The sequence below is a fragment of the Adiantum capillus-veneris genome, chromosome 13 (genome assembly GCF_014529385.1).
Source record: "Adiantum capillus-veneris isolate H3 chromosome 13, ASM1452938v2, whole genome shotgun sequence".
NCBI classification, from domain to species: Eukaryota; Viridiplantae; Streptophyta; class Polypodiopsida; order Polypodiales; family Pteridaceae; genus Adiantum; species Adiantum capillus-veneris.
This window is the reverse complement of record NC_140943.1, coordinates 153,432,270-153,453,553: the sequence shown is the minus strand read 5'-3', so window position 1 is coordinate 153,453,553 and position 21,284 is coordinate 153,432,270. Positions and strand designations below refer to the sequence as shown.

The 21,284-nt window shown below is 43.3% G+C and overlaps 1 protein-coding gene across 6 annotated transcripts; it reads left to right on the top strand.

Annotated features, from left to right (window-relative positions):
* Positions 1-646: 646 nt before the first annotated feature.
* On the top strand, positions 647-21,170 carry LOC147445112 (uncharacterized). Of its 6 annotated transcripts, XM_086527590.1 has the most exons (10): positions 647-1,049; positions 1,129-1,241; positions 10,397-10,565; positions 11,229-11,839; positions 11,977-12,056; positions 19,888-19,981; positions 20,131-20,154; positions 20,520-20,556; positions 20,627-20,667; positions 20,740-21,170. In XM_086527590.1, exons 1-10 carry the CDS (start codon positions 740-742, stop codon positions 20,872-20,874), a joined length of 1,614 nt encoding a protein of 537 aa, XP_086383716.1. In that variant the 5' UTR covers positions 647-739; the 3' UTR covers positions 20,875-21,170. The 6 variants fall into 6 exon arrangements, 2 of the variants coding, with proteins under 2 accessions (XP_086383716.1, XP_086383715.1); XR_015190085.1 differs by having other exon boundaries at positions 652-1,049; positions 20,099-20,154; positions 20,520-20,667; positions 20,740-20,877; XR_015190087.1 differs by having other exon boundaries at positions 650-1,049; positions 19,897-19,981; positions 20,099-20,154; positions 20,520-20,877.
* Positions 21,171-21,284: the final 114 nt, after the last annotated feature.

The following is a 21,284-nucleotide window of genomic DNA, read 5'->3' as shown; positions in this document are numbered from 1 at the left end:
GTGCGGACATTTTGGAGTGAAGGTGAAAACGTAGGAGATTGGCCTCGTCACTCTATGGCACAGCTCCAGTCTCGGGGGGGATCTATAGTGGGAAAGAGAAGCGAAAATCGTAATGCAATCTTAGCCGTCCGTCAACTTGGTGAACTAGGGAGTGAACTCGGGGCAAAAATGGCGCCCCTAGTTCACCCCCCTAGTTCACCCATCTCGTAGGATGTGGATCGAACCCGAGACGTCTCGATTGCCACACGAATGTCCTACCACCACACTAGCACGCGTCGCTACCCATGTTGGCATGTCACATGATCACACCTTAGTTTACTCGTCCCTAGTTCACCCCTAGTTCACCCGCCTCACGGGGTGTGGGTTGAACCCGAGATGTCTTGGTTGCCACACAAATGTCCTCCCACCACGATAGCGAGCGTCATTGTCCATGTTGACATGACACATGATCACACCTTAGTTTACCCGCCCCAGTTCACCCTTAGTTCAAATTTAGATCCCCTCTGAACGCCATATAGTGACAAAAACGTCTTCCTTCGGTTTCTCGGGACATAGTCCTGGTCGTTCTTCTTGTTCACTTTTTACGGTGGATAAGGGAAGCGGCCGGACTTGCCTCGCCCGACTCCGAAAACAAAAGAAGTGACGAGGGGAGATTGGCAGGTCGAAGTATCCAGTACGATGCCCTAGTATTGGCCCCTCTACCTTAGACTGACCTCCATTGCAAGACTGCAACAAGAAAATGGCCTCGCGAGGGTACGAAAGGGACTACAGTGTGTTTGGCGAAGAGGAAGGCGGCATGGAGCAGAGCCAGGTGGAAGAGGAGGAGGACGATTGGGGTCTCTTCTCTTCCTCCTCCCCGTCGTCTTCGTCGCCAGCCCTTCCCCCCCCCTCAACCTCCAAGCTCAGGCCTCCCACCACAACTATGCCAAGCTCTCCAGAGTGCAGTATGGACGATGACTCCTCCACAGATGGCGAAGGCTTGGAAACTTCCCATGCCAAGAGGCGCGCGACCACGCTCCAACAGCATGCTGACCTTCATGAATCTCAAGGTTAGTCTATGAGACACCAAATCCGTTCTTCTTCACGCAGTTTCTCATGGCTTATGTATCGGGGCTGTGACTATTCCAGCCACAACAGCTCAACAAAGGAGAATTATGATCAAGGAGCTGCAATTGAAGACCCAGCAGGAGTGCTTGGCACTTTGCCGTTCACTGCTGCCTCTGCAGAGACAGTGGCGTCAGGTTTGTGCTTGCTTGACCCTTGTCCCTTGTCCCTTGTTAACACTCACATGAAAAAATGCGGAAGGAAAGTGCAAAGCTTCAAAAGTAATCAGATTACTCAGAAGTAGAAGGCCCTTATCTAGAACATAAATCTAGCATCTTTTGAAGGGTCCCTTACCAAGCAACATTCTCCTTGTGACTTAGATGGCACCATTTTATTAGAGGTCACCTTTTACACGCCGACTCTACTGGATTTTTGGATTGGAAGGATTGTTCTCTGCTTGAGAATGCATGTAGAACTGTAGTGAGTATCTGCCACAGTAGGAATAGTGAGAACAATGTGCACAGTGAGAACAATATGCACAACTGTTGAAAGTGAACTTGAATAGCTGAAAGAGATGGTTAGAGAATTTGATCAGAGAGCTAGATTGCTACTAGTCAAAGGGAGATAGGTGGCCTTGAATCCCTAGTGTCTGCACATCACATGTATTTAAAATTGCAGGGCAAGGTGATGCAAGTATCGAGGTTCCAACTAGGCGCCTCCCTATGAGTGTGCGATGCTCTCATCCTGTAGGCCTTTTCTTACAGGTTTCAAAATTACGACTATGAGAAAGATGCAATGGAAAATAAAGCAAAGCTCAGCTTGGGCACGGGCAAGAAACCAAAGTGGTGTCAATGACATTGAGAAAAGAGAAGTTTACTTTTGAAGGAGAATGAATCAGAGAAGTGAGAGGAAAACTAATATGTCAGTAAACTGTAATGTGCTAGCACCACGAGGTTGAAAAGATCTTCCAGGAATGCATTAAACATCAGTAAGTGACTTTTAATGATTTATCTTATAAGTCATGTCAAAGTCACTTTTGCCTGACCCAGGGTCAAATGAGTACATAAGATGTGAGTGTGAGTATAAAGGGCACATATTGGTTTCTCTGTCAACAGATTAATTTTGCGCCCTACATCTGCCTCCATTTGCATTCTCCACAGAGATCGCCCATCCTCATCTGGCGTTTTTGGGCAGCCTGTGACCACCTCCTTTTGGCAGTGGTTTTGCTCCATTGTGCTCTCACATCTGCAAGCGCTACCATGGTTGCAAAGAAACTCGTTTCTTCAGCTAAGAAACTTCAGAAAACCTTTTAACAGCAGCGGTTTTGCTCCATTTTTCTCTTCCATCTGCAAGCGCTACCATAGTTGCAAAGAAACTTGTTTCTTCAACTAAGAAACTTCAGGAAACGTTTCAAACGTTCGAGACTTCTCTTGGACGTTTCAAAGGCCAATGTTTCTACTACATCCCAAAGCATATGTTATGATATTACTCTGGTTTAAGTTTTGAACTTCAAATTGCCCTTTTGCTCTTAGTCTTTCACGACGGGTGCGTGTGCGGCCAATGGGTAATATTGTGAGCTCTACTTATATGATCTTGTAAATGTACGACCACCTTCTTTTGGCAACGGTTTTACTCCATTTTGCTCTCCCATCTGCAAGCGCTACCATAGTTGCAAAGAAACTCGTTTCTTCAACTAAGAAACTTCAGGAAACGTTTCAAACGTTCGAGACTTCTCTTGGACATTTCACCAATTCTTCTACTACATCCCAAAGCATATGTTATGATATTACTTCGGTTTAAGTTTTGAACTTCAAAGCGTCCTTTAGTCTTTCACGATGGGTGCGTGTGCGGCCAATGGGTAATATTGTAAGCTCTACTTATATGGGTAATATTGTGAGCTCTACTTATATGATCTTGTAAACGTTTCAAACGACCACCTTCTTTTGGCAACGGTTTTACTCCATTTTGCTCTCCCATCTGCAAGCGCTACCATAGTTGCAAAGAAACTTGTTTCTTCAACTAAGAAACTTCAGGAAACGTTTCAAACGTTCGAGACTTCTCTTGGACATTTCACCAATTCTTCTACTACATCCCAAAGCATATGTTATGATATTACTTTGGTTTAAGTTTTGAACTTCAAAGTGTCCTTTAGTCTTTCACGATGGGTGCGTGTGCAGCCAATGGGTAATATTGTAAGCTCTACTTATATGATCATGGTTTGTTATTTATGGTTGGTGGCAGAACTTTTGTAGTGGTGTTTATAGTCTAGCAAAACCGTTTTGAAATTTTTGAAACTTGTCTCATACAGAACGTTTCAAAACTTAATGGCTACTATGAGCGCTACTGCCAGCCATTGCAGTGTCATAGTCGACGATGCGGAAGCGTACACAAGCGGGGACAAAGAGAGAGAGAGAGAGAGAGAGAGAGAGAGAGAGAGAGAGAGAGAGAGAGAGAGAGAGAGAGAGAGAGAGAGAGAGAGAGAGAGAGTATTGAACCATTTAACCTTGCCAATGAATTGATACTAATACAATGGGGGCTATGTGTGCTTATATAGCCACCTCAGAAAATTGCTTGGCGACCACAGGCATCACAGTATACCTCAAATGGGTTTTGCAAGTCCGACAAAACCAACAATGGACCAGTTGTCAAACTTCTCTTTGAGAGTCTTGAAGGCTGCAATCTCAGGCGGTTCCCATGTGAAAGGAACTCCTTTCTACGTCAAAACATGTAGAGGAGAAGCAATCTCTACAAATTTTCGAATGAACTGCCGGTAGTAAGAGCACAAACCCAGAAAGCTTCAACCTCATGAACATTCTTCAAATCTGGCCAATCTTGAATGGTCTCACCCTTGGCTGGAACCATTTTGACACCCTCCGCAGAGATGATGTGTCCCAACAAGTGGATCTCCGGTAAGAAAAACTCGCTCTTCTCCTCATTAACCACCAAGCAATGTTGCCGTAGTGCCTGAAAAACCTATAAAAGATGGTCGTCGATGCTTTGCCTCATTCTTGGAGAATACGATAATATCATCGAAAAGGTGCCCACAAATGACCTTTTACTCTCGAAAAACCCTATTCATCATCTTGTTGGAACGTTGCAAGAGCATTTTTGAGACCTAAAGGCAACGAGGATCACCAAATACTTGAACAATCCAAAGGACGTCTTGAACGCGGTCTTGTATACATCTCCAGGAGCGATCTTGATTTGATAATAGCCACTTTTCAAGTCGAGACTCGATTCTACTGAAATAAGTAGAACCTTGTAGCTTGTCCAATATATCATCGATCCTGGGTATTGGAAACGTGTTCTTGATGGTGATTTTATTGAGAGCCCTGTAGTCGATGTACATTCTCCAAGATCCATCTTTCTTTAAAACCAACAACACTGGCGAATAGTAAGGTGATGTACTAGGTTGAATGAGACCCTTCTTTAAGAGTTCTTTCACTTGGTTCATAATTTCTTCATTTTGGGCTCTGCTTACTCTGTAAGGTGGTTGGTTCGGTGGTGTGCTGCCCGGAATCAAATCAATGGTGTGATCTTCAAGGCGCTGAGGAGGTAACTCTCCTGGTAATCCTCGAAAAAACAATCAGCCCGAGCTTGCAAAAAGTCTTGTCGTTGCTTCTCAAGGTCGGACAAATTTGACATTTTCTTGTCATCTATCTCATGTAAGAAGATCGAGTAAACAAACAGAGCAGATTTCATTAATCTGGAATGGCCGAAGGCAATACAAGTGGGATTGACTCACCCTTCAATTTTTCAATTTTATATATCTACCCTTTTTATTCCTCAAAGTTACTTTCTCGCCTTGTAGTCGACCACCACATTGTTCTTATGGAACCAAGGGATTCCCAAAATGACGCCACACCCCTCCAAGGGCATGATGTAAAAGTCCTTGTGCCCTAGATACCCCTGACAATGCAATCGAAGTTTGTATATGAAAGATGTAATGGCAACATTCTGTTCTGGTGTCGCTAGAATTGCCTCAATTGGTGGTCCCATTTCATTTGGCGTAATCTTGAGTCAAGCTGCCAATTCAATTGAAATGAAGTTGGCCTTGGCTCCTTCGTTGAAGAAGATGAGGGCTTCTTGATCTCGTACTTTGTCCCACGCTCTGCAGAGCTCTGTACTTTCAGCCATTTGTTCGGGTCAGTCCCCACAAAATCTGCTACCAATCTTGCTTTTGTCTTTCCTTTCTTTGCTCGCTCCTCCGCTGCTTTCGAACTCTCTGGCTTGTCCTCTGATTGTTCTTTTGGTGCTTTGTTAGGGCACCTAGCAAACACATGCCCTTGTTTCCCACAACCGTAACATTTACCCTCTTTGAAGTATTCATCCATTTGTTCGGGGTCAGTCCCCACAAAATCTGCTACCAATCTTGCTTTTGTCTTTCCTTTCTTTGCTCGCTCCTCCACTGCTTTCGAACTCTCTGGCTTGTCCTCTGACTGTTCTTTTGGTGCTTTGTTAGGGCACCTAGCAAACACATGCCCTTGTTCCCCACAACCGTAACATTTACCCTCTTTGAAGTATTCAGCGCGTTGCTCCGTTGACAATTGAGGGCTTGAAGGTTTCTTTTTTTACTGTTTTCCCTTCCTTTTGTTACTGTTGTTCGTATCTTGTTCAATCTAAACTGTGACCAATCTATCTGTAGGGTACGTAAGGAAGAGTGCCCCCATGCATTGCAAACCCTTGCTTTGCGTGTCAAAATGTTGGATAAAAGCGAGGGCCTTGTGGTTATTCTTAAAACCAGAAGTATCGAACTTTATTGCTTGCCCACCCTCCTTGAAATCCATGGGCTTCTTTGTAACAAACTGTTGACGTGTCAAAGCCTAAAGAATGGAAACCCTAATTTCTGCCAGAAACCCTAACTGTTGAAACCCTAATTTTGGAAACCCTGACCCTAAAACCTGCAAACCCTAATTTTGGAAACCCTAACCCTAAAAACTGTAGAAACCCTAAACCTAACCCTAAGGGCAGCGTGGCAGATGCCTGTACGGATTTCCGTGATTTACGTTGGCAGCTTTTTGGCTTTGCTTTTGGACCAGAAGCTTTTAAGTTTGAAGGCTTTTTACTGTAAACTGCTTTTTAGGCCAAGGGCCTTTAAATATGAGGTTAGGGCTCATTCTTTGGCATGCTTCAGTACGGAGGTGCAGAGTCTCGAGTACTGGCTTGTACTATGTTGTTGCAATATAAAGAAATACTGAAAGGGGCGCCAAGGTTTGGGGCCAATACTCTCTGGGGTGGAATTCCGCCACTCAGTGTCGCATGTGGTCTCTCTCTTTCAATTTAGTTGTTATTGAAGTGCTAAAAGTCTTTTAAGTCTGCTCTTTTCTATTGGCACGTGGTGCCCGTGTTGTGACAGTGGTATCAGAGCATCAGGCATGTGCTTTTCTGAAAGCATAGCGGTCCTACAAAAGAGCAGACAAAGCTATTGGAAGTATATTCGCCCTCCAACCCGGACCTATCAGCCACTCCCACCCTTACTTCATTGCGCATCGGGCGCGCTCTCGTCTTCACTGCAGTGTCTTACAGGGCATAAGCCAATTTAGAACCCAATACTTGGAATTCATGGATTCTGCAGAATATTTGCAATTTCTGCTCAACGAGCTTCACGACATTCTTTCGCGGCATCGTCAGGAGAATCTTTCGATGCTGCCAAGTTTTCAACAATTTTTGAACTACATGTTACCCCCTCTGATGCCCCAGGTGGTACCTCCTCCTCCGGTACCAGAAAGTACGAGAGCTTCCAATCGGCAACCTTCTCAGCCGTCTGTTCCGAACGGGGGAGTCTTCAGGAATATGGTGCAGCCATCTTCCGCCACCACCGCCACCAGGCTACAATGTTTGGAGCCCATATGGATATCCTTATTATCCATACCCGGGACATGTGCCTAACCAACCCAAAGATTTCAAAGATGGTGGCACGACAGTCAAATTTTTCACTTTTTCCGGGGTGAAAGATTGCAAGAAAGCATTGCAGTTCCTACAGCAATTCGACAACATCTATGCTTTGGGGAACTATACAGAACAATTTAAGATTTCTCGAGCAGCGGGATTTCTTAAAGATAATGCTATGCAATGGTGGAGTTCAATCGCGACACAACCGCATGCTCCAAGGACTTGGCAAGCTCTCAAGACAGTTTTTGCGCGTTGTTACATGACTTCAATGTTTGAAGTCCAGATTTTGGCAGAGTGGGGCAACTTGAAAATGCTTGCCACCGAAACCATGGACGACTATAACCAAAGGTTTCTCGACGTGTACCTTCCGGTGTCCTTCTTTAAGTTCATTCCCTTGGAGGACCTGTGCGAGCGCTACACCATTGGACTACCATCACCATTGCAGGAATATTGTCTCTCCAAGCAAGTCTCTACCATGCAAGAGCTTATGGACCATGCCGCGGTCGGCTACAAGCTCATGAAAGGAAAGTTGGAGTTTACCACCAAAGATCCTTCGGCCACTAACCAGAACTCCCGGCAACAACGAACAAATTCTCGAGAATCCCGTGAAAACCAATCTCAACGGCCTCGTTTGACACAACTTCAACGAGAGGCCTTGTTACAAGAAGGCCGATGCTTCGAATGTTTCCAAACAGGGCATACGTTCAATACATGTCCTGAGTGAGCCTCGACGTCCTCAGTGTAACCTTCTGCTCTGGGAGACAGACAGATCCCCGCGGCCACCTCCAGCCAAGAAGCCTAGACCTGCTATTGGACTAGTACCCGATATTTATGGTATACACCTAGAGAGTTTTAATGAATTATGCAGAGCTTATGGAAAAGCCAATGGCTTGAAAGCCCTTATTTTCTTTGACCCCGGAGCTATGGAGAACTTCATCCATCCAGAATTCTTTAAGCAGATGCACTTTGATTATGATGCAGAGGGTGGAGAAATTGAAGCTGAGCTAGCCATGGGGCAAACTCAGAAAGTGGTACCGCTCATTGGTGCACTTCTAGTGACTATACAAGATTATCATGGAAAAGCCGATTTTCACCTTATGAAGTTGGGCAATTGCGACGTTCTCTTGGGCATGCCCTAGCACGACAAAAATGATGCAACTCTCTAGCTTCGGAACCGAACCATCACCGTGATGCAGAAGGGCAAGCCCGTTGTCCTCAAAGTTCGATTGTCCGAACAAAACCCCGAATGACCTCTCTAGTTGTTTTCTACTTAGATACTTTTGAACATTGTTTGGGAAAGTATTGTTTGAACTTTGTTTGAAATGGATGCTATCTGTTTTAAACCTGTCTTGGTGCCGATTTGAAATGTTTGACTCTGGTTTCAATATTGGTTTCATTGATTGGTCATTTTTACTCCCGAGTGGAGAAGTAAGTGCGTGTGGTGTGTGTTGTGTTGGGGAGCATATGTTAGTACCTAGTTCTACACCCACTATTGGGCACTGACGACGTTAGTGGGGATGTCGTGGTATTTAGTCAATACTATGCATGATGGAGCTGATGGTTATATTGTCTTGTGGGTGACTACCATGGGTCTATACCTTGCACTTTCGTTCAAGGGTGAATCTGGGCTTATCCTGGATTCATCTAGGTATATATTTTTACTCCCGAGTGGAGAAGTAAGAAATAGTGTCTTGATATTGTTTGAACCTCGGAACGATGTAGGCCGATGCCTGGGGAGTGTTTCGTTGTATGCTAGAAAACCTCCGAACTACGCAGGCCGATGCCCGGGGAGCGTTTGGTTGTATGCTTGAACCTCCGAGCGACGCAGACTGCGGTCTGGGAGCGTTTGGTTGTACAGTCCTCTGAGCTCATGGCCCAAACCTTTTTAGGTTATTTGCGGGGGGAGTGACTAGGTAGTCGTTGAGTAGCTTCATACCGCAGACCGTTTGTCTCGAGGGAGTGCTCAGCGGCGCTGTTTGTTGTGTCTTGTAACATGCATATGTGAGCATTTGTGTTTCTATTGGCACGTGGTGCCCGTGTTGTGACATTCTTGCCCTTGTCCTTGAGAAAACCATACTGGTTGGCTCTGTAAAAGTGCTTTCTTTTTGTTGAAAACATCGGCTCATTAGAATCCGAACTATCCGAGGAAGAAGAATCCTCGTCTGAACTGTCAAAATACTTTTGAGATCATCTATGGGATCCTCTCCTCTTTGCCTTCTTCTTGCCTTTGCTATGTTTCTCCTCTTCCTGCTCTTTCTTCCCTCGTCAGTGGATTCAAAGGTAGAAGAAGTGTTCGAGCTGTCAAAAGAGGATGAGGATGACCTGGAGACATAGTCTGCTGCTCGACCCTATTCCCGGGCCACTTCTTGGTCTTCATAAGCTTGTTGACTCGCCGTTCTAGTGCTTCATCGAATTCATCTTCTGAGTACACCTTTTTAGCGGGAGTCGTTGGGGTAGTCGTCTTCTTCAAGGCTGACTTCAGAGGTGAACGGATGGCGGTGCGCCATGTGGAATGCATCTCGTCAAGCGGGTGCTTGACCGAAAATTTTGCATACTGAGGATCCTTTTGAGTATTGAAGCTTGTGCTGGGCACAAGCATCAACCTGCTGTTGTTTGCATCTCCATCATTTCGTACTCAACAGGTGGGGACGACCCATACTCAGAATCGTCCGAAGATGGACGATGTCCATTGGAATCTACATTATTCTCTCCCGAACCAGAGTGGTCGGTTACCATAGTTTCCTCCTGGCGGGATTCATCTATTGAATCCATGTGTGCTGCAAGAAAAGGGATCGGATCCTTCGTAGAAGAAGAATGAACTGAGCTTTGATACCATTGTAACAGACTTGGTCACTTCAAGCCGAGAATCTACCACAACGCAACAAGGAAACTGAAAGAACTGAACAAAACTGAGCGGCACGGCGTAGCTCCGCGCGTAGAGAGACTGGCCTCAAAGATTGGTGCCCCTTTTGGTATATCTCTATTACTAATGCTTCCGAAGTACAATGTCCGAGGGTCCTCGTCTCAGCAGTGCTCCCAAGCTAATCTACCTGAAACTGAGGCCTTCGTACCCAATTTATAGGCCCTAGGCCTTCCAAAAGCAGTACACATGAAAATCTTCAAGTCTAAAAGCATCTGGGCCCAAAAGCTAGCGCTAGGGCTGCCAGCGCGAAATGTGGGAATCTGTACGGCCTGCCATGTCAGCAGCAGGATTTTTTCGTATGTATCGACCTTGGATGGGTAGTATTAATCTGCACAGAATATCTCTCTCTATGGGAAGTGTATTGATTCTTCTTGGCATAAAGGGAATGTAGTAGTCTGCTGTGCCTTGGCCCACATTGTACATTTAACATATAAGAGGCTTGGCGAACCATTGCAAGTGAACTAACTCTGATGAGTGCTTTGAGGTTGAAAAACTTGTAATAATTGTGCTTGGTGAACTAACTCTTTCAAGTGTCAGGAGTTGGCGGAGCCTATACCTGGGCTAGTCAGTTTCAACCACCTAAAGGAAGAAGAAAGGGTGAACCAAAAGGATATCCCATCCTTAAGATCAGAGACGCAACTACAGAGGTCTGCATCAAAAGCACCAGCATCAGCTGCTACAAATCTGAATAGCGCGGCCACTACAGGTAGACATTGCTGTTGAACCAACTAAAAAGTTTCCATAAATCAATGGGGGCTGTTAATTTGTGTGTGTATTATGATTGGTTTTTCGTCATTCATATTAATGATAGTGAACTAGACAATATCCTCCCAAGGTTTCTCAATTTGCTTTCTACCTATTGGGAGGGGTGTGGGCTTCACAGGTAATTCAGGGAATGCCTATGAGTTATTTAGAGACTTTCTAGAAGTTTATCTTCAATTCGCATGCATGTAAAGCTTACAATGATGATACAGTCAAGCAACGGTAACAGATGATATCTTACTGCTCAAGTTTGTCACTGGTTTAAAAGCTGTGGGGATTTTTTTCTTTCCTTTCAAGGAGCTGTTGCTTTATGAGTGAAACCTGCATGCAAGTATAAGACAGGGAATATGGATATTAGGAGAGTTGGTTTTAAATTTTTTCCTTCAGGTAGACCAAGGTTATATTTTTTGGTGCAAAATAATTGTCTCAGGGCTGCCACTAATGCTGTATGAGTAAATAGTTTAAGGACAGATTGACCATGTACATACCATCACACAGTTCTGTATACCTCTTCAATTGTGCTGTAATAGTACCTCTCATGAATTATCTAATTGTATCATTATGCCTAAGGAAACTGTGATTGATATTAATATAATCAATTTAACAGCTACTGAGAGCTCCCTGAGGAGGACTTCTAAAGCTCCTCTAAGAAGAAGGCTACCTTGGCGGGGCAATGAAAGGGAAGCAATCCGTCGTGGAATTTTAATGTTTGGTGTGGGAAGGTCAGAAAAAGTCCGTGGTGTGATCCGTAGCTCTGTGAAACATCTGCAGCATGGATTGGGGGATATTGCAGATTGTTGTTGGGAATTTGTCCATGCATGTTCTGCATATGCAGATGTGCGAGATCGTGCATTTGTAGAGAACCTGCTCTATAAAGCAAAAGGCCTAGGGATTGAATTGGGCTCTGAAGTCAGTGAACGTGTAGGTCAGTGGGAGAAGATGGAAAAATCAGGAGCAGTTTGGTTGAAGAGAATAAGGCTACTTGATAGCCTTGCTCATGTGATCAAACTTTGTGCGAATCCAAGAGCGCAAGAAACTGTATATAGTGCCATCGATTCTCTAGGTGATGCCACTGTGCCTTGTGATTGGTGGACCAGAGAGGCAGATCTGGCACTATTAGCTGGAGTCTACAGGCACGGTTTTGGAAACTATGAGGCCTTAAGGATGGATGACGAGTTTGTAGAAGCTTTTAAGCCTGCTTGGGAATCAAGGGAGATGGTGAGTGCTTTCTAGTTATTTTTGTATTGAAGGGTTGCTGGTCTAGAATCGAGTAAAATTGATAACACAGTGACTATCAAAGCAAGTTGTCTTTGTTTCTAAGTTTTATATGTGTGGCAAACATACTTGGTATGCAGGGGTTGATTTCAAATAATCATGAACACCACACTTCCAAATCCTTTTTTGAACATAACTCAGAAGCCGAACCGAGTGCCAGGTTATATTTTGAACCTCATTAATCTTGACTTGATGTGGTTTTAAGAGGAGTATGCACATTCGGTAGTCGTGGCTAGACATGAATGCTCCAGGGGTTTTATGTGATGCTTAGATAAAACAAGGTAGCTATAAAAGTCACAGAGCTTCTTATATTATCTTGTCTAGCAGCCTGCTATCCTTTATGTTGCAGTTGATAAGATTTCGTCTTTGAATGCTAGGGTGCGGTGCATTTCACAACATTCACCTGTTTGGTTTATAAGGTTTACTGCTTTTACGAATCAGCAGTTGTTATCAGTTGTGATGTTTGTCTTACTGCAGAATTGGCGAGATTCTTTACTGACATCCCTAGTGCAGGCTTTGAATTAAGCGATTGAGAATGGTGTACATCATATGGCACCATGCATAACAGGATTCTGAATTATCTAGGCTTATTTCACCTTGTATATGAAAGTAAGAAATGGATAGCTGGCCATGTCATTTAATGTCCAGCTTCTACTGTTGTCCACATATTGCATTGAAGATTCAAGCCTTGAGTTATCTGCATCTTCGAAGGTAACTTCGTGATTGCAAAGCTGCTCCTTCTATGGGGAGTGCTTGTGATCGTTTAAGAGACTCTCAGTCACAAACCCAATTCATCATTTTGGAGAGATACTGCTGCCCTAGCTCCAAATCCACGATGAAAGGTCCAAGCAGCACTCGTGTTTTTTTGCGTATGCACAAGGGATTTCGCATTTTCTTGAATGCATAAAGGCTAGAAGGTGGGCTACAATGTATGGATTTGTGTGTGATGGAGAACAGAACAATTGAAGACCAAAATGTTAACAATTAAAAAACACGAACTACGCTCTCAAGCCGTAGAAGGCCATAAGTCAGAGGTTTTAGGGAAATTTAGCTGAAGGACCTATGAAGTTAATTGGGTGAAGGTTATAGTTTTATCACTAATGATGAGCGAGGAGATAAGAAGATACGACCACAATTAGCAACACTTCATCAGTCAGTACTTTGCACGACTTAAACAAACTGAACTAAGCAACAAAGTGAAGGTAGAAAGAGAAAATCATGGTGAAGCAGGATGCCCCCTAGAACCGGCAAGCCACTATCAAGGCGGTGAATTAACAGTGGACACATGACTGAACTTGAAAACTGCAATCCCTTGAACTGATAAGAGCAATGGTTGTACTAAACCTCATCATATTTTTCATTCATATCACCTCACAGGTGAATTGAGACAAAGTGCTGCAGACATTTCACCTACATACTCGAACAATGACACGTTTGCAAGAATAAATTAATTGATCAGTTATAAGGAAGTCCAAGCATAACATCACATATCATTGCTAGCAATCTATTTACATATTATAGCAGTCGCTAGGTAGAGCATTGTCGGCACATCAGTACCTCCACCGACAATATCACAAGCAAAGTTGCTGATACAAAGGCTAAATGCTGAGATGCTGACGGGAACTTGATGCATGTGCTTGGTACTGATGGTTCTAGATGCTGTAGGTACTTGGTACTGTGATGATGCTAGTGGACTTGGCCGAAATCTACGACGGCGGGATGCTGTAAAGTGAAAAATGCTGCGGCTAATACTGAGACTGAAACTGGAAATGCTGGCGTTTGTGGGCTGAAAACGCTGGAGTTGACGGGCAGCTGAAAACGCTGGAGTTCATAGGCTGAAAACGCTGGGGTTCTGATGCTGCGGGTACTGAGTACTGCGGGTGCTGCGTGCTGGTACTTCCTTCTTCAGCTTCCTGCCTTTCCAAGCACCCCCCATGGCTGCCTAAATAGCCCCTATAAGTTGGGTCGAGCAACCTTCTCTTCAGCCCCACGATCTTGACAAAAAATGCCTAAAAGTCACTTATTAATAAAATGACTTAAGGGACTGCTCATGCCACAGGAGCAGAGAGAGAAATGAAATGAAATGTTATATTAACGTCTTCAGAAGGCCAGAATGACCTATGAGACCAGAAAGTTACAATGTGGTGGATCTGATACAAAGTCAGAGTAACTAAAATGACAATGACAAAATAAAATGACGGAATAAAATGCTATGGAATTTGAAACAGCTAGGTGCGATCTAAGCAGATAGGTGGGATAGCTAAATTATAGATCACAAAAGATCCAGCTAGGTGGGATAGCTAAGTCACAGATCACAAAAGATCCAGCATCGGTCTTCGCGGATCTTGCCTTCCCACTGAGATGTGTCATCTCTGTCAGATTCTTCACCAGAACCCATGTGTAATCTTGGATTTTTAATGGCTTTATGCCCTATAAGACAGAGCGATGAAGACAGGAGCGCGCCCGATGCGTTTGTATGAAGGGTGGGAGTGGCTAATAAGTCCAGGGTCGAGGCACGAAGATTCTTTCCCGAAAGTTGTTTGCGTTGTAAAAAGGATCGGATCCTTCGTAGAAGAAGAATCTTTCTGCGCTCTGCTACCACTGTAACAAACTTGGACACTGCAAGTCAAGATTCTACCACGACATACCAGAGATTCACTTCAAAACAATTCACAGTTCACAATTGATTTGACACGGCCTCGCGGAGTTCCATGCGTAGAGATATTGGCCCCAAAGACTTGCGCCCCTTTCGGTATTTCTTTTTGTATTAATCTGTGCTTAAAGACAAAGAGTGGGAGGGGTCTCACTCTCAGACTCTGCCTCTAGATGCTCTGAGTTGTGAGGCCCTGCGCACCAATTTAAAGATTACAAGGGATGCCCAAAAGCAGAGCCCCAAAAGCTGTCACTTTTAAAAGCTCTTAAATAAAGCAACTTTTCCCAAAAAGCCTTTCAAAATTTTGTGTAGATTTCAGCTAGCGCAAAAAGCAATTTCCGTACAGCTGCCCGTAATTCACGAAAATCCGTACGCTCAGCCACGTCAGCACTGTCAATGGAAATTGCCTCGTAATTCTCGGGGGTCCGTACAGTGCCACGTTAGCAATTTCAGCGGGCTGTTTTCTTGCCTGTTTTCTTGCTGCCCTGCTCTGGAAGTGTGTTGCCATGTCACCAGTTTGTGACAGGAGGCGCCTCTTTCTCCTCCCCGTTCCACACAAATGCACGGGCTTCATCCCGAGGGTTCTTCTCTCTCATGCTACTATGAAGTCTTAGACTTCCGCATTATGGGCTTTGAGCATGTAGATGTTATTTTAGGCATGCCATGGTTTTTTGATAAGACAACTTCTCTGTCTATTGATTATGCATCACATACAATTTATTTTGAACTTAGTGGTGTGTACCATGTGGTCGAGGGAACTCCTTCCCTGACCGCCGATTATGATGTAAATTTGCTTTCAGCTAATGAATTCAATGCGTTTTTTGATGATTCCAGTGTGCAACTTGCAGTTTGTTGGGTTAAAGGTTCTATTGTTAATTTCTTGTCTCAATGTCAATCTCTTTTATCAAAAAGTGATGTTATTGCATTGGAAGTTCCCAAGTCTTTGTTTGATCATGGTGTAACTATTAAGCGCTATTTGGATTCTGTATTGGTTGAATTTGTGGACGTTTTTCCGCGAGATTTACCAGATGGGCTTCCACCGTCTTGTGGGCGTGACCTCGATCAAAAGATAGAGCTTTTGCCCGGTAGCCATCCCGTCTCTTGACAACCTTATTTCTAGAGAAAGCGAGTCTGGGGCGGGCCAAACAAAGGCATCGATCTGATGTGTCAATGACCTTGGCACAGAAACATTAACCCTAAAACCCGTCATAATTTTTTTTTCCTGTAAAAGATTCTTGGCTTTCTTCTTCTCTTCTGAAGAGTTTTTCTCCGCAGCTTTGGACATTGGTTCGTCCGTAGCGTAAGTTAAGGAACTCCAGATTGTTGAGTAATTGTCCAAAGCATGATCCATAAGCTTTTAAAATTTAAATCCTAGAAGACTTCTGCTTCAGAGAGTAGCGTTGAATTTCTTTAGGTAGACCGCAACATCTTTCCTTCTGGTCCTTGAGAGACACCTTCAAAGAAGCTACAAGTAGAGAAGTATCACAAAATCTATGACTATAGATACCTTCCTTTTTCATTTGGAGTGATTCCATGACGTTAAGATGGCTTCTTCCATGACATCAAGATATCTGCTTCGTATTTAGGCGTCAACCAACTTAGAGGAAAACAACCTTTTGAACTTTATTCTCAGTTAGGTGGTGCTTTTTCGTGCAATAAAAGCTTTGACCACCACGTTTGTTCATACCTTTGAGATGGGATGCCACTTATGAAACCTTGGAAGCTTTTGTAAATTTGCCCTACCGAAAAGGCGGTGTCAAATTGCTTAATAAAAGATAAAGCTTGATGGGCATCTTTGTGGCTCGAAAATGTATGAAACTTGATGCTCTAGTCATTTTTTTAAAATTCCTTCTTTCTCTTTCTAGGTCTAACTTGTCATGCTTTATCTTTCGAATCGAATGGTTCTTCTTATCAACCTTGATGCTCTGGCCACTATCTTCATATTCCTTTTGACCCTCTATAGGTTCCAAATTGTTCTCCAAGAGCAATCATGATCTGATGATAGCCACTTTTCAGATCGATTCTATTGAAACAAGTAGAAGTCTGTAATCTATCAAGTATATCATCGATCTTGAATATTGGAAACCTGTTGTTGATGTAATGTTATTAAGAGCCCTGTAGTCTATGCACATCCTTCAAGATCTTTTTTTCTTCTACACAAGGAGTCGTGAACAAAAAGGTTAAGCACTTGGTTGGATCATGCCCTTTCCCATTAGATCGTTCACTTGGCTCATGAAACACTTCATGTTGAGCACTATTCACTCTATACGGTGGTCTGTTCAAAGGGGTACTACCTAGTATTTAGTCGATAGTATGATTCTTTGGCTGCTCTGGAGGTAGCTTCTTACGTTAGCCCTGTGGACAACAACGCGCATGAGGGCGAAGGCAATTGAGCCACTCCGACTTTAACCTTGACAAATTTGAATCCTCAGGTTCACTCATAGGTTTGACAAAGATTGAGTAACCAAAAATTCATGATTTAGTATGGCTGTAGTCAATACAATTGTAACTGATTGGCCCTTAAGTTTCACACCCAGAACTACCTTGGCTATTCTTCAACTCGAGCTTCCTAACTCGAGAATCCGCTAACACATTGTTCTTGTGGTGCCATGCCATCCCCAAGAGCACATCACACCCCTCAACAACGCGCATGAGGGCGAAGGCAATTGAGCCACTCCGACTTTAACCTTGACAAATTTGAATCCTCAGATTCACTCATAGGTTTGACAAAGATTGAGTAACCAAAAATTCATGATTTAGTATGGCTGTAGTCAATACAATTGTAACTGATTGGCCCTTAAGTTTCACACCCAGAACTACCTTGGCTATTCTTCAACTCGAGCTTCCTAACTCGAGAATCCGCTAACACATTGTTCTTGTGGTGCCATGCCATCCCCAAGAGCACATCACACCCCTCAACAACGCGCATGAGGGCGAAGGCAATTGAGCCACTCCGACTTTAATCTTGACAAATTTGAATCCTCAGATTCACTCATAGGTTTGACAAAGATTGAGTAACCAAAAATTCATGATTTATTATGGCTGTAGTCAATACAATTGTAACTGATTGGCCCTTAAGTTTCACACCCAGAACTACCTTGGCTATTCTTCAACTCGAGCTTCCTAACTCGAGAATCCGCGAACACATTGTTCTTGTGGTGCCATGCCATCCCCAAGAGCACATCACACCCCTCGAGAGACATGATGTGGAAGTCCTTGTGCGAAATGCAACCTTGACAATGAAGCGAGAATTGTTCTCATAAGAGAGGCAAGACGCATGTGAAAGAGAGATTTTCTCGACTTGGAAGGGATTTACGATCTCATAAAGAGAATTGTGCATCTTGGAATCTTTTAAGTTAATTCTTTATAGGTACTTGAAGGTGGGACTCAATGCGGATGCTCTATTTTTTATGGTAATGGAACTCGAAAGATTGCCCTCCCTACCTATAGTCTCGAGAGTTGGAGTTTTGAACTCCATGATCGCTCGACTTGATCTTATAGCAAACCTACTCTCTAAGCTAACTTGGATTTCCCTTGAGCAGGGGCCGTAGCCTTCTCTTGCTTCTTCCCTTTGGAGGAGATAGAGGTTATATACAACGAAACAGTTGTTACAATCACTATAGGAGATGCTCATAAGCGACCAACATCTCTCACTGTGTAAGCATCACAACGAAGGCCCCTTAACTTGTATGGATTTTGGACTCAGAAGGTACTCAAGCTTAGTTGTCAAAGTCTTCAAATGGTCCCTCCGTACAATCTTATTCAAAAGGGTAGGTAAAGGAAAACTATCGGATACTAGATAAATCTGTGCTATTTTGGGTGGTTCACTAAATGAGTTCATTAGACACAACAATTTCCAAACTCTGTTTTATTCTTAAGAGTGAGACATATTTACTTTGTCGGACACATCTTCATCTCATGCAACTAATAAAAAATGCACTTTATTGATTTCTCGTAGATGTGACTTTCTACCAAAGACTTGTCCTCTTCACTTAAATTTTAGGGCCATTTGTACAAAACTCACGATTTAGGGTAATTCCTGTTGCTCCAAAGCTTTCCCAGGGTACAGCACATTGTTCTATCAGAGGCCATAAAAAAGATCCTATGATGTTTCTTATCCCACTGTAAAGATTGGATCCCTCTTAGATTTGAGTGTACATCTTCAGCTTTCACTGCTGCTGACTCCATCTTCCGCAGCAAAGTATCTTGTGTTTATATCTTCATGCTTCTACGAAGTTGGGGTAAGAGTCCCGCTTTGAACTTCTTCATCTTTTTTGCATCGGAAATGTTCATGAATGGACTAAACTGATACCTGTTTACATAATCTGTGACGCCTTCGTGCTTCTCTCAGAAAACCCATCCCACTCTTTTGTTATGCCTTCCTCAAAGTGCAGAGGAAAAAATTGCTCTGTCTTGGACTCTTCTCGGAAATTGCTGTCAGCAAAGACAACTTCAAACTGTCGGATGAAAGAGAGAGCCTTTGAGACATCTCTGCTTCCATCAAAAGTATCAAACTTGGCTTGTTTCTGTGAAAAAGAGGTGAGATGTGATTGGAGATGATGAAGAGATTTCTTTTAAGCTTTGCCGAATAGAGAGAGGAGAATCTGGATTGTCATTGGTTCTGCGTAATCTTGAGCTTTCCGCTTGTCGAATTCTCGAAGTCCTCCAGCATCTAGCTCTTGTCACCTTCTTAGAGAATCCCAATGTCTTCTTGATTTGTTCTAGAAAGGAAAAATTCAACTCTGTGAGCTTTCTTTGCATGTCTTGAAGTGCATTGTGCTTGCTTCTCTCTTGACTTGGCATGGCTTCTTCCCGCATCTTCCTAGAGTCGTCCTGCTTTGCAGAGAAAGAGAGGACACCTTGCTCTGATACCACTGTCACAGACAGAGGCACATAACCACATTAAATAGACTCAAATAAAATAGACTTTATCACTTAGGAAGAGGGGGAGAGAGAGAGAAGATCAACACCGTATTGAGGGCCAGGAGATGGATGGTCCCAGTATCTTTAATTATTGGGCAGAAGTGTATACAAGCACATGAAGTGAGTGGTGGGGAACAATTCCCACATCCGTTCTCAAATCTCATCTTGATGGCCTTGAAAGCAATCTCAAGAATTTCAGCTCCTTGGAGTCCTTGAAAGCCGATGCTCTCAACTCTGGAAAAGTAAATCCTGTCAAAAAGGGAAAATGGTTACCCAGCAGATTGCCAGGGATTTCTGAATTATTGCTGTCTTTTATATTATGCATGGAAGCACCTTATACATTTAGGAGCAATTGCAGTTTTGTAATTTGACAATAAGAAATTAGAGATGATTATCTAAGGCTACATATTTGCAGAGAATACAGTGGCGAACCATCTTGGCCGGATTCCAATGTGCTGACTCGAAGGCTTAAGCGTTTGGTAGAGCATCTTGGGCGGATTAATGAACAGGTATTCAAGCAAAAAGGAGTTAAGATATTGGCATGTTTGGAACTTTTGTCAGCGGAGATGCCTCAAACTTCAAATCTTTTTAACTTGAAGATGACACGAAGAATTTTTTTCTGGCAGGTGTAAAATGACGTTGCGATAAGGCTGTGCAGCATCTTCCCCATTCTAATAGACAGGTATGCGGGTGGAAAAAGGGGTCCATTTTCTGTGCTGAGTCTGATCACCATACCCTCTGAAAAGTTGTCGAGTAAATGCAACTTCGTGTAATAGGAGAGTACAAATGAAACCAGCGGCTAGACAGACACATGCGGGTTCATCTATTTCCTTTCTGCTAATAGTTGCTAGAATCTTTATTCATGCGGTGAAGTCGTCGGGGCAATTTGAGCAAAGGCTGTTTGTAACAGAAAACATCAGAAAACAACTTGGCTCTATCTACCATAGTTTCTGTATTGCTGAGTACTTTTGCATAGCAGAAATTGTCAATTGGGTCAAACAATGATAATTAAAAAGCTCTCTGGTTTAATCTTTCATGTTGCTGTAGGCTTGCCGCTGTTTGGCTCAGCAAAGGACACTGACTGGTTCAGGCCATTTTTGTCTTTCGCAAAGGTTTAAGAACAGCAAAAGCATGTTATGTGTGTTTAAAGGCAGCCGGTCACTTTACAGAAGCTGATGTTGATGTTTCTCAAGTGGTGAGTTGATTTTGAGTGGTGTATCAAAAGGTCCTCAGGTGCAGCGACATCTTTTAAATGACGATAGTGCAGATTAAGGAGCTGGTTGAGTGCTTGCTCATATGCATAACTACGAGAGCTTGGGAGATTGCACATGTGGTGATTTGGGCGAGTGCTGTCCTCATGGAGATTGGGAGTGATCCACAAATGTGTTCATCTTTCACCTAAAGACATTTTGAGATCTTACATATAAGATTCTTTTCAGAAGTCTCATCTAAAAGGTTGTTTGAAGGGCCCTTTGCATCTCATTTGCCAGCACATGTGGAGATTGCCCTAGCATGAAAATTGGGAGCCCTCCACTATGTATCCTCTCCTGCTTTGAAGTATGTGGTGGCCCTTCTTTAATGCAATCCATGTACAAAATTCTTTTAGAAGTCATCGATTGATTGTGTTACTTTTTACTACGTATCCGGCTCATTGGTGATATAGAAGGATGAAATAATATACATCAAATTCTGTTTTTTCGACAATCTTATTGATTTTGCAAAGAAATTTAAGAGGAGGCAGCTGGCGATTGAGCTTTTGAGCTTAAAAGTGAGGCATATTTGCTGTCTACTCAAAGCCTGTTGGTCATGGTT

Bases quoted from the DNA above. Each gene is read 5' to 3' on its own strand.
- LOC147445112 (XM_086527590.1), top strand. From the start codon at position 740: ATGGCCTCGCGAGGGTACGAAAGGGACTACAGTGTGTTTGGCGAAGAG. The intron at 1,050-1,128 runs GTTAGTCTATGA...TGACTATTCCAG, and splicing joins TGACCTTCATGAATCTCAAG to CCACAACAGCTCAACAAAGG. The intron at 12,057-19,887 runs GTTATATTTTGA...ACATATTTGCAG, and splicing joins GAAGCCGAACCGAGTGCCAG to AGAATACAGTGGCGAACCAT.